Below are 12,078 nucleotides of genomic sequence, written 5' to 3'. Positions count from 1 at the left end.
CTCATTTTCCAGGTGTTTTTTTCTTACCTCATGCGATAATGGAGCCTGAAGGATGATTTCTCCTCTACCTTGAAGACCTGGTTTGGTGCATACCAGAGCTTTTTGTTCTCATCATACAGAGCAAAGAGGTTGTGGCACAGAGGGGACACAGCTGTCACAAAAACACACAAATGGGTGACTCACCAGGCTCCAGAGCTCACCCACACCCCAAAATACAAAGGCAGAAAGCAAATATTTGATGGTGAAAAGAAACTGATACTGGGATTAGTTTAAAACAAACAAACAGTGGGAAGGGGAGGTTGAGGTGGAGCTCAGCCTGCTGGGTTTGGGGTGTTTTCAGCAGCTGCTTCTGGGATTTAAGGGATTCTGAAATCCTGGTTTTGTCCAAGGTCTGAGCCTGAGAGGAAATGACTTAAAACCTTGATTTTGTTCAGGTCACAGAAACGGGTGTTTGAGCAAAAGCACCACTTTGATCTCAGCTGTATTTCATTAATCAATTCAACCCCCAGAGCTGAAAGGAGGTTTTAGCGAACAAGCAGAGAGCTTTGGTCATTCCACAAGAGGTTTCCAAGCAAGAACAGACTTTGATGTGAATGGGCTGATTTCCCTTAACCTTGCACTGAGTCCATCCATGAAAAACAGGCTGTGGGGTGTCTGCAGGTCTGTGGTTGGAATTCCTGGTCCCAGTTCTGGGAGCAGATGGACAATCTGTGGGCTCACAGCCCTAAACCAGCAGCTCCTGCACACCAACAGGTGGGTGTTCAACACCTCTCACCTGCCTTCAAACTCTTCAAAAACACCACCAGCACTCATTTGATGAGCTTGTCCTGCAGATTCCCAGCATTTCACCCATTCCAGTGGCAGAAAAGCAATTAGGCTAATGAACTGAAGGGTATTCAGTGTTCCAAGGATCCAGGTGATTTGGGCAAAGGAAACATGTAGGGCTGCAGGAGAATTCCTGCCCAGTTCAGCTCTTCACACAGCCCCATGCAGCACCCCCAGAGCAGCTGGACAACATTTACTGTTCCATGGGGACAGGAAAGGGCAGGGAAGAACCTCAGAAGTGTAAATACAAAAGCACACTGGGTTATGAGCTCAAACAGCAATGAAACCCACGTTTTCCTGTGGAATTACAGCCACTGTGCTGAGGGCAGAGCACAGGGCAGATCCTGCCACGTGAGGGATGCACACGAGCTGAGATCAGCTTTGTGGGGATTTATTGGGATGGGGTGGCTCTTCCTCTGACTGACACACACACTGATTGCCTCCCCTTGGCTGCTGGCAGCCCCTGAGCAGTGAAAGAAAAGGCAAATACTCACAACACCTCTGGGCAGCCTCGATGCACAGCTCCTCCGAGGTGAACTCGCCGCTGGAGTAACAAATTGGGGCTTTGTCCTGCAGGTAGAAGAGGATTTCCAGGCCCTGGTGCTGAGCTTCCAGGCTGACCTCATTCTTCTTGGTGCTCCTCATCTTTGCACAGAAAGCCATGGCTTTGCAATCTTCTTTTACGTTGAGATACTGGCAGTGGAAGGGGAAGAGTGAAGGGAAAATGATAATGGAATCATTATCAGAACACAAACCCACCTCTGCCAACACCACATTCCTCAAAACCCTCAGGTGGGGAAGCTGATTATTCAGGGAAAAAAGAAATGGCAATGATTATTCTGGTTCTGGGAACTCTGATCCAAATCATTCCCTTCTCTTCTGGTGGTTCCACAGCTTTTCTAAAAGGTTTCTCTCCTTACTGTAAAACACAAATAACTTTCACATCCTTCAGCACCTCATTGGCTGGAAAACAACACTTGAGACTGAGTAATTTAAACAGCTCATTTAATGTTTCCTTTTTTAAAAAGGCACTTTCTATTTTTACAGGCCCTTAACAGCAAAATATCCTTCATTGTTTGCTCCCCTCTCGCCCTCTGCGTTTGAAACTCCTGATGCTTCATGAGTCATGATGTATTTTATCAGATTTATAGGCATTTATTTTTTATTACTATTTCTGTGTCTCTCCAGGAGGAAAGAGCAGCACTGAGAAGGTTTAATGCAAGAGCTTTTAGATTGCCAAGGATGCACAACAAGGCAGCTCTGACTGGAGAGAAAATTGCATTTTACATCAATTCCTTAAATAGAAAGAGCAGAAAGTTATTGGAGTTGTTTGGGGTCTTTATTCCATGTTTTTGTAAGCTTTAGCTCAAACAACAACAAAAGCCCAAACTACCAGTTTTGAAGTTTATTAAATTAATCCTCCTACAAAAATAAAACCAAATAAAATCAATCCCCAAGTCTCCAAGCCAACACACCTGCATTTATGTGCCTGTGGGATCCTCTACACAGCTGAAATGGGTTGTCTTCTCTCTCCCCAGGAAAAGCTTCACTCTGACTGAAGAAAAAGGGAAAATCAACATTGTCAGGAACGGCTTTGTGAGGCACACAGGAAGTGCTCAGGCTGCTAAAACCCCACCTGCAATCCCAGGGAATCTTTGTTACACCAGATCTGGATGAGGTGTCAGTCCCAGGAACCCTGCAGCAGTCTGGCAAGGTCCTGCTCTCTGCTGACACTTTGGGGACACAGCCTGAGATGCAACCAAAAACACAGGGAAAACCAAAAACACAGGGAAAGCTTTGCTTCCTCCCTGCATTTTTCCCTGTTTTCAGTTTGGGGTTGTTCCCATCACAACCCTCAGCTGGGACACCACAGGAACATCTTCCTCTGTGCTTTACCTCCCTCCTGATTTTGAATTCACTTCACCCCTCAGGTTTTTCCTTAGGTATTCATTCCAGTTCTCCCCTGCTCTCTGCTGTTCCTTCCCCTCCCAGATTATCATTTCAAATGTGTCCAAACTGAGGCTGACAGTGCTGCTGCTTTGGGAAACATCACCCAGCACTCACCTGAGGCTGAAAAATCCCTTTTTTCCCTGCTCCCTCATCTCTGCCAAAACGGCTTTACACTAAACGTGTATTATTTTTGCTTCACCAGTGTGAAACCTTCGTCTGACCCAGCAGACTGCAGCAAATATTGCTGGAAAAGCCTGAGGCTCAGTCTGGGAAAAGTCTGACAGTGCCACACAGCTCTCCTTGTGCTTGGGAAGAGCCCAGCAAACGTGACACTATCCCAGAAAAAAAATATATTGAAGAGCTTGGCACACATTCCCAATTAAATTGCGTGCTTCTGCCATTTCTGCCACTTGAATGCTAAATCTGAGTTTCTAGACACATTCCCTTGGCAATGCTATGGGGAAGGAGTAGTTGAGAGTGTGGTGTTTGGAACATGCAGACGTGCCAGGAATTATTCCTGCACAGCACCAGAAAACTGAGATGCAGAAGGGGAAAAATATTAACTTGGATCTAATTAAAAACACCCTTTTAAATGACACAGAACTGAAGCTCAGCACATTTTAATGTCTGTGTGGGCTTAATATTAAAGAGATTGTCCAGATGTTTGAAAATGTGAAAGGGAATTCAAACCCATTGGTTTCTTGCAGATACATAAATCAAACTCCTTGTTTTTCAACAGAGCTTCTCTGCTTTGGTTAAAAGCTCCCACTCTTGGTTTTAGTCACAGCAATTCCCAGAATCCTAAAAACCCCTAAGTGCTGCTTGATTTACAAAACCTGCTGGGGGTGAACCCAACAAACCAACATCCAATCTCGGATTTATTCTTTACTAATGGGTTTTCCAGACATTCCCGTGCTCATTGTCAGGGATTCACATTTTTAAAATGCATCTTCCTCTTCCAAAAAGTCTCCTTGGACCAAAACAAATCCCTGCTCTGTCTGAGCATCCCTCACCAGCCCCACACATTTCAACCCTTCATCTCTGAAATAATAGATTTTTATCCTTGCCCACTGCAAAGGTCTCTGTGGATAATTGTTATTTATGTATTTTTTCTTCCCTGCCCCAAGGGACACACCCTGGGATGTGCTCAGTCCCTGCTAAAACTGGGTGGTTCATAACCAGTTTGACTATTAAATATTAAAAAAAATTAGTTTGGCTATTAAACTATTAAGATATTTGGGAGAGAATAATATTTGGTAAAAACTCAAGTTCCTGCCTATGATTTGCTACATTTGAAGCCCAGCAGCTCCAGCATTTTTAAGGAAAAAAACCAATTTACAACCCTATTTGTTAAACAACCCCTTCAAACTTGTGCGTGCCTCAAAAACTAAAAAAAGGCAGATGGAAAAATTAAGTATTTTTGAAACTAAGTGCAAATCTCCCTTTGATCAGATGGATGCTGCTCCACCAACACTTCCACCATCAGCCAGGACCATGGGAGCCAAAGGCAAAGATTTGCATTTCAGGGGCAAAAGTCCCTAAAATAGGAAGAGAAAAAAAATCCCAGATAAAATCTGACCAAACCAAAACTCATTTTAAAGCACTATTTGCAAGTTCTTCCTCTTTTCTGCCCTCTCAGCCCATTTAGTTTCTGGTTTCCTGACAGAGTCTGGGGATGTTTGTGATTGCTTATGCCAATGCAGGAGCAGATAAGTTTTCCTTACACATTTCACTTTTGGAGTATTCATATTTTATGTCAGCCCAACAGCTCTCAATTATTATTATTTTTTCAACACACTACTCAAGAAATTTGTCCCAGCCTGTAATCCAGCATTAACTCTTAGAGACACATTGAAAATTCAGATCTATGAGCACATGCTATTTGATTTCCACAGGACTCTCCCAGCAAACATACATTTTATTTATCTGAATTATTTATGTTGTGTTTATTTGACGCTTTTATTCAGTGATCTCATCACCCACTGTTCACCTCTGCCCTCCAACCAGAATTACTAATTCCCCTCAGGTTTTTCTGTAGAATTCATGCTGTGATATGACTGATCCAAGCTACAAAAATTGTATTTCAAAACAGGGCCAAGAGGGCACAGAATGGAAATTCTCACCCAAAGCAATTAATGTGCAGCAAAGTTCTCAAGAACTCCAAACCAGCCAGCTTCATGAGTGGCACTCTAATATTACCAGACCTGAAATATTTCCATTTTTAGCTCTGAAAAGCAGCAAAGGCAAATTTCTTGTGTGTTCTGTGAGTGCTTTTTACCAAGCCAGAGCCCCACACAGCCCTGCTGCTCTGCTGCACCCTGAGAGCCAAATCTGCTCATTTCCTGTGCTTTTCCAGGGCACTTTCAGTCCCTTCTCTGAATTTCATGACGTGGCAGCCATGTGGGAAGAAGTTTCTCAGCCCTCTCTGAGAGCTGGGTGTTCATCTGCCACCTTTTTTTTCTGTTATCTGCTTTTTCCAGCCTGATTTTCCTCTGGATGGACAGGGCTTGGATAATGATCAATTTTTCATAGTATGGTTTGGGTTGGAAGTGACCTTTAAAGGTCACAAGCCCTCTGCAATGAGCAGGGGCATCTTCAGCCAAGCTTTTATAGCTTATAAATGTGCACTTAATGCTCTTTCATCCACAGGTTCTGGTATAATCACTTTAAATGATTCCATCCTTGAGGCTTACAACCTAGGATTATATCCTTGTACCAAGCATTTCTCCACTAAATATCAATTTCCTTGGAGGCAAAGGTCTCAAGAAGCCATCATGGAAACCTTCCAACAACGCTGTGATTTTTCTGTAATTAATTTTCCCTCACGAGCCAACTACCTGAAAAACAGCTTTATTGCTAAGACTGATGCTAAGGGGGCTGAAGGGGCATTCCAGTTTTGAAGTGATTTACAATTTAAATTTGTTTTTATTCCTGCCTGGACACAGCATTAATGATCCTTTTCCTTCCTGGATGTTCTCCTCTCTCATCCCCACGCCCGGGGCAGTTTGCACCTCTGAGGAGGGATGGAAGTTCTCTGGAAAAGAGCCACACCACCTTCCCAGCAATGAAGCAGAACTCCAGGAAACACACTGATTCCAGGGGTTTCCTGAGGTGCACCTCAGACGGGTGGAAAAACTTCCAGGAAAATCAGTCACGGTGGCAAACAGCTCTGCGTTTTCTTGCAGGAGGAGGTGTTGAGGGTTGTGCAGAGCTTGTCCTCCTGGGCTCTTGTGGCACTGAGCCCTCAGCAGGTCACTGGGGCAGGATGGAGGCAGCTCCAGAGGAAAGTTAGAACTGCCATGGAGGTGAATTTAATGGGAATGGGGCAGGGAGAGTGAGCAGGGGTGGCTCACATCAGCTCTGCTCAGCAGTGACTGCAGAGCCCCAGTGGTGCTCCCAGCACAGCGCTGAGCTCTGAGGAGGAGCTGAGCCCAGGGAATGGCTCTGCCTTGGCCACGAGAGGAGAACACTGCAGGCATGGCACAGATCCACCAGGATGGGCAGGATGGAAAAGAACACGGAATGGAGTAAAACCTTCTCTAGCACTTGGCATTTCTGTGCTGCCTGGGGGACCAGAGTGGGACAATGGCATCACACCCTGTGGGGAGGTGGCAGGAGCAGCCACCTGGCAGGGCAGCACTGGGGTTTGGGGTGGGAACTACAGGCACCAGGAGGAAGGTGAAGCAGTTCATGGCTCACACCTTCCCCGTGATTCAGTACTGCAGAATTCCTCCCCTCTTTAAGCAGACGGGAGTGAGAGAGGTCACTTCATCCTGTTCTCCTGAGCCTTAGAACTCCAGTGATCCCAGCATGCTGAAATGCAGGATGAAGAACCCTGGGGACTCAACACACACCTACATGCTCTCAGAGCTCCAAGTTCTCCTACAAGCCAAGGTTTATAAGCCCCAGTCCATCCCAGCCCACCTTATCCACTTCAGAGACCTCATTTTCTCCACGGGCTGTGCAGGTGGAGCAGGGATGAACCCCAGGGCCACCCTGACACCTGCTCCACACTGCTCTGCTGGATAATTCCTTAGATAATTCCCAGGCAGCTGTTTGTACCCCCTTGCTACAAAACAAGCCCAACACCCATGACCCACTGGTGCTCCTCAGCAAGGGAATCCCACATTTTAGTGGCTTTGAAGGAAAAAGCAAGCACGGATATATTACGGCAGCAGCCGGATTTCCGATGGTGCCTTAGCTCTTTAGTAAGAAACAAACCAAAACAAGCCACCAGCTGAGGTCTAGCCAAGTTAAAAGTGGTGAGAAACATTCTCAACGTGTCCTTTCTGCAAATGAGTAGAGGAGAAATGAAATGAGTGGCTCAGTCATCCAGGAAATCAGCGCCAGCACTGGTAGTGCCCAGCTCTCCCACATCCCACCTTACACAGAGGGAGAGTTGGAAGCATTTCCCCAAACACCACCAGCCTGAGGAGGGGAACTTCTGCCAGGCTTTGCTTTCCAGCCTGAGTGTGTCAAACATGCAGAGGGGCCGGGATGTGGTGACCACAGAGCTGCTGCAGAGTCCCTGCTGGCTCAGGGCCCAGAAACCACCCAGGGTCACTTCCCTTCTGCAGCCACTGCCTCGACAGCAGCTCCACATGTTCTTCTTGGCCTTTTGCATTTTCACAGCTTAGCACGGAATGGAAACTGTCATCCCAGCTCTCTCCAGCCCTTCTTGGCTGGGCAGCACTAACTGCAGAGCTCCTCATCCCCTGCAACACCCCCAAAGAACACAGGTTTGGGGCTGGGTGTGATCTAAAAATCATCTCATCCCACCCCTGCCACACCACCAGCCACCACACACGTGGAGGGCAGAGAAGGAAAAAGCAACAGGGCAGGGCTTGCAGCAGCAAAATCCCTTCAGGACAGAGGAAGGAAAAAATCCCTTCAGGACAGAGGAAGGAAAAAATCCCTTCAGGACAGAGGAAGAAAAAAATCCCTTTAGTCCAGGACCATCCTGCACTGGAGCTGTGCTAGCATCCCAGCTCTTCCCACAGAGCAGGAATTACTCAAGGCAAGGATCAACCTCAGCTTTTTCTCAGAAGAACAAACTGAAATAATGGCACCTCTTGCACTCAGCCTGGTTTCAAAATAAATGTCACGGACTTGTTGCCATTTAGGTTCCTTCAAAAGGCCCTGAGGAGGTTCTGCCAACGTGGTCAACATCTCCTCTGAGTTGAGCACCTGAACCCCCAGAAGGCTTCTGGCAGTCATGTGCTTCCTGTGGTGGCTTTGCACTTTGGTAAGACTTTTTTTGATGGTTTGACTTTTGCTTTTTTTTAATTTTTTTTTTTAATGTGGTGAGAAGATATTGTTAAAGTTCACTCTCGAGGGCTCACCAGTTAAAACGAAGCCCAAACAACAGCAAACAACACTTTACCAGTTTTGTTCACCTTTCTGTTAAAAGCAAACCACCAACAAAAATATCACCTAACCAAGAACCATTCCTGCTATAGCAGAATTGAAAACTATAAAATTACATAACCATAAATTTGGGATTTACTATTGACAGCAAGAGCAATTAGATCTTCACAGTCTCTTCCCCCTCTCTGTGCTCTCTGCTCCCCTTTTATTCTGTTAAAATGCTGTAATGCTGGTAGCCCTCACTTGTATTTAGTCACAAAGGTGCACAAGATCTTGTCAGGCTCAATGAAAGTGGACATTATGGACTTTTCCAACCCAAAAAGCTCCCATGGGCAGTTATTGGGCTACACTGGTTTGGTGTGCACAGAAAAAAAAATGTTTTAAGTTTTGAAAAGTGGAAACAGAGTGCCCAGGTCAGCACTTCATGGTAAAAAATGGACAAGCCAAGGAAGAATCAAATGCCACTGGGAGATAATTTTTAATACAAGTGGGAAATACAGTTCTTTATTGCCCATCTGGTGGGATAAACACACACAGCAATTACTTTTTACTATTGGCTAATCACCAGAGAACACCTGTGTTTGTAGTTAGCTGTAAAGACATTTATCCCTCTTAGTCAGAGGAAGGAACTGGGACAGTCAATGGACTTGTGTGACCCAAAATGAGGTCTCCAAGTCCTCTGACTGAGGAGGGATCTTAGCTCTGCATTGATCTTAGTCTCTTTAAACTGCAGATTCAAATGTGGATGAGTGAACTCTCCACCAGGACATGCTTTGGTTTGCTTCCAATTACTTTTATGTTTTCAGGCTTTAATGAATCCTTACATTACCTACCCTGAAACCTTACATTCCCACCTTCAAAAAGAGGAGTTAAGCTCTAAATACCACCTGCAAAATGATAAAGAAATGACACGGTTCAGATGTCACCCTAAACTGTTTTTCTCTGATCCCAACTGCAACAAAGATTGGGGGAAAAAAACATTTCTCCCAGCTGAAGGCTCTTTTCTTCCCAGAAATCAAACACAAGTAAACTGGCAGAAGCCACTTGAAACAGAAGAAGCCAATCAGTGAAAGCCAAAGGAAGTCTTTAGAATGTTGTCTCAGTAAACAACTCGAGCTCTGCCAAAACCCAAAATCCTTCTGCCTCCCTTTGGTGGCCAAAAGCAGAGCCTGCACTCTGCCTCCTCGGGGACACCAAGGACACATTTCCCAAGGTTTCCTAGGGATTCCAATCCAGAATGTGGAACCTCCAGCTGCCAAGTGCTGCAGTTAAAGTCTTATCTAGCAGCTGCTTTCTGCTTGAAGCAGAGGAACACCCAGTTATTTGTCTGGTATCACTTTTATCTCCTGAGCCAAGCGAGACGATTCAGCGCTGGAGCACAGCAGGCAGGAACCTGTAAATCCAGTCCTGTCCTGCAGCACCACCTCCAACAAACGCTGCTTCCAGACACCCCACACACAGTTACTGATCTTTTTCAACCACACAAAGTCCTACTAATCGTTTTGAGCCATGAATTTTCACTGGCCAATTGACCTGTGAATGCTCTGCAGGAGCTGCTAAAATGAAGAGTTTGGGAGTCTCCAGTGTCACCCTGGCGAGCAAACCAAATATTTACCCTCAATTCAACTCAATCTCTTGGACAAATACATTCACTATTTTTAACTAACTAGCTGAATAGGAGTGAGTTTTACATGTTTGCCTCTGAGAATTGTGTCAACAGTGCTTCAAAGGTGGTGAGACACGTGAGTGGCTTAGGTGTACAGAGATGAGCAGTGAGACTTTGTTTTCCTTTCTTCAGGGAGTCCTGCTGGGTTGTGGAGTTGAAAATTTGTCCTGCAGATTGCACAGTTCTCCTGTCAGCGATGGTTTGGTCCCATAATGCCTCAAGCTGCCTTTACACACATCCACAGGCAGAAAGGCTCTGCTACACTTCACACCTGGCACGAGGATCTCACCCCAATAATTCCAACCTGCCCGAGAAAATCTCACATTCCTCCAGTTCACCAATCCAACTGAACTCTTCTATACAATTCTGAAAGGGCTGAATCATCTCACTTTATTTACGATTCACTCGTTTCTCTCTTTTTAGCAAACATTTGCTTGTGCCATTCCTACAGTTGCTGCCTGGGAACTCCAGGTGGTCTTTTACTCCAGAATCATCATCCCTTGAGTCTTAGACAGCACAGGAAAGCTGGAAAAACCCCATCTTCCAACATATACTCTGTATTTCAGAATTCCAAGTCAAAAATTAAGAGAGGAATATGAACTTCCACCTTTCCAGGAGCCTATCTGCATTCCCAGCAATGTCTCTATATCATGAAAACTGGCAGCAGCTCAATTTCTTGCTTTGGCCAAGAGCATTTTCACGGCAATTAACAGCCAATTAATTTTTAGGTCCAGTCCTAACTTTCTGTCAGCTCTCCAGAAGCCCAGACATTTCCCAGCTGCAGCTCTCCCTCCCTCTCTGAAGAGCAGTTTTGGATGCAGGACAATTTCCCTGCTGCCGGAGAGATCTTTGGGCATTGCTCTCCCAGGCTATCAGCTCCACGAGCCACAGCAGGAGTTATCTGAGCTCCCACAGCTCCAGCAGGCCCAGTTTATCCCATCCACCCAGCCCACCCTGCCCTGCACAGCTCTGACCCCACTCACCAAACTCAAGGAATTTGCTCGTGCAGCAGGGAATGCTTTCGGCAGCACGGAGAGCAAGAGACTCCCAGCCAGCACATGGATTCCATTGCAAAATTCCAGCTGCTGGCTGCACTCCCTGCCAGGCACTGAATCCACGAGCCACTCTGCTCCTCGTGTGGTGCAAAGCCAAGGCGTCCCTCGGCTCAGTAAACAGGAAGCCACGGCTGAACTCGGCGACACGAATGCAGCCCGAGCTACCTGCTGGGCTTCCTCTGCTGCACGCACAGCTGGCAGCAGCTGGAGAGCAGAGCAGAGCCTGCAGGGACAGAGCCGGGCTGCACTCGCTGGCCAGCACAGCTCCCTGAGCACCCTGAGGATTGTGTGCATTGCTAACAGAGGTTTGCAACAGGAAACCTGGGAGGTGTTTACTCCATCGCGGCTAAAAGCTGGGAATATTTTATTTATTATTATATCACTGCCTTTTTGGGACAAAATTCCACCCGGTGAGGTCAAAAAGCACCTCCAGGTCCTACCAAGCTGCTCGTGCTGGTTGTGAGGTCCAGCCTTGATGGAGGACATTATTATAACAATAATTATTGATATTATCCCTGCAGGCCCAAAGGCTGCAGCACTTTTGAAGCATCAAGCACGACAAGAATGATGCTCAGACCTTAAAAGCTCAGGAAAGGCAGGACTGAAGCCATCGCTCCACATCAATTAAAGGAGCAGCTGCCATGGAAAGTGGATTTAAGAGCTCACTCCAGCTCTTAACTACCTTTCCTGTAAAGAGCTTAGTACAGTAAATGTGAGTAAGCAAATATTAAAAATAGCTAAGCTGGGCCACTCGTGTTCAGTGGCTGTTAGCAGACTCAGACTGGGTGACTCACCCCAGGACTCATCCCAAATCCCTCCTGCTGGCTCTGCTTCCCCAGCCCGGCTGGAACATCTCCTGCTTGACACCCTGGACACCACTTGGGACCTCCACTCACCAGGAAAAAAATCAGAATTTGCAATTCCTTCTGGCAGCCTTCAAGGATGGTTTTGAAGAGGGTGATTCAAGGGTTTATGCTACTGAAAGTCAGCATTGAAAAGGATTTGAAATTTAAGGTTTGTCATGCTGAAATCACTCTCCAAAAGTTTAACTCCCAAACTTTTGGCTTCAGAAAATCCTTTCTCCCCCTCTACCCCTTCACTGCAGGTCTGCTGAGTTACTGAGTTACCCTCTGAGACAGGGAATTGCTCATCCTTAGAAACCCCAAAGTTGTGAACAGTGAGTTTCTGCCTGCAGGATCTCTGCCCTTCGCTGTC

At 46.2% G+C, this 12,078-nt stretch overlaps 1 protein-coding gene across 1 annotated transcript in view; it reads right to left on the bottom strand.

The window, feature by feature from the left end:
- The window catches only part of LOC146422030 (tyrosine-protein kinase JAK1-like), a 29,085-nt gene extending 18,154 nt beyond the window's left edge, over nucleotides 1-10,931 (bottom strand). The window contains exons 1-4 of the mRNA XM_085046797.1: nucleotides 10,792-10,931; nucleotides 2,301-2,380; nucleotides 1,320-1,518; nucleotides 28-151 (exon numbers count right to left, since the gene is read on the bottom strand). Coding sequence (XP_084902923.1) covers nucleotides 28-151; nucleotides 1,320-1,518; nucleotides 2,301-2,306 — 329 coding nt within the window. The 5' untranslated portion in view covers nucleotides 2,307-2,380; nucleotides 10,792-10,931. The remainder of the gene's footprint in view (nucleotides 1-27; nucleotides 152-1,319; nucleotides 1,519-2,300; nucleotides 2,381-10,791) is intronic.
- Between the last annotated feature and the right edge of the window lie 1,147 nt (nucleotides 10,932-12,078).

This window comes from Lichenostomus cassidix, unplaced genomic scaffold, assembly GCF_008360975.1.
Source record: "Lichenostomus cassidix isolate B80296 unplaced genomic scaffold, HeHo_3.0 HiC_scaffold_510, whole genome shotgun sequence".
Lineage (NCBI taxonomy): Eukaryota > Metazoa > Chordata > Aves > Passeriformes > Meliphagidae > Lichenostomus > Lichenostomus cassidix.
The sequence above is the reverse complement of the archived record's forward strand: the minus strand, read 5'-3'. Positions and strand labels throughout refer to the sequence as shown.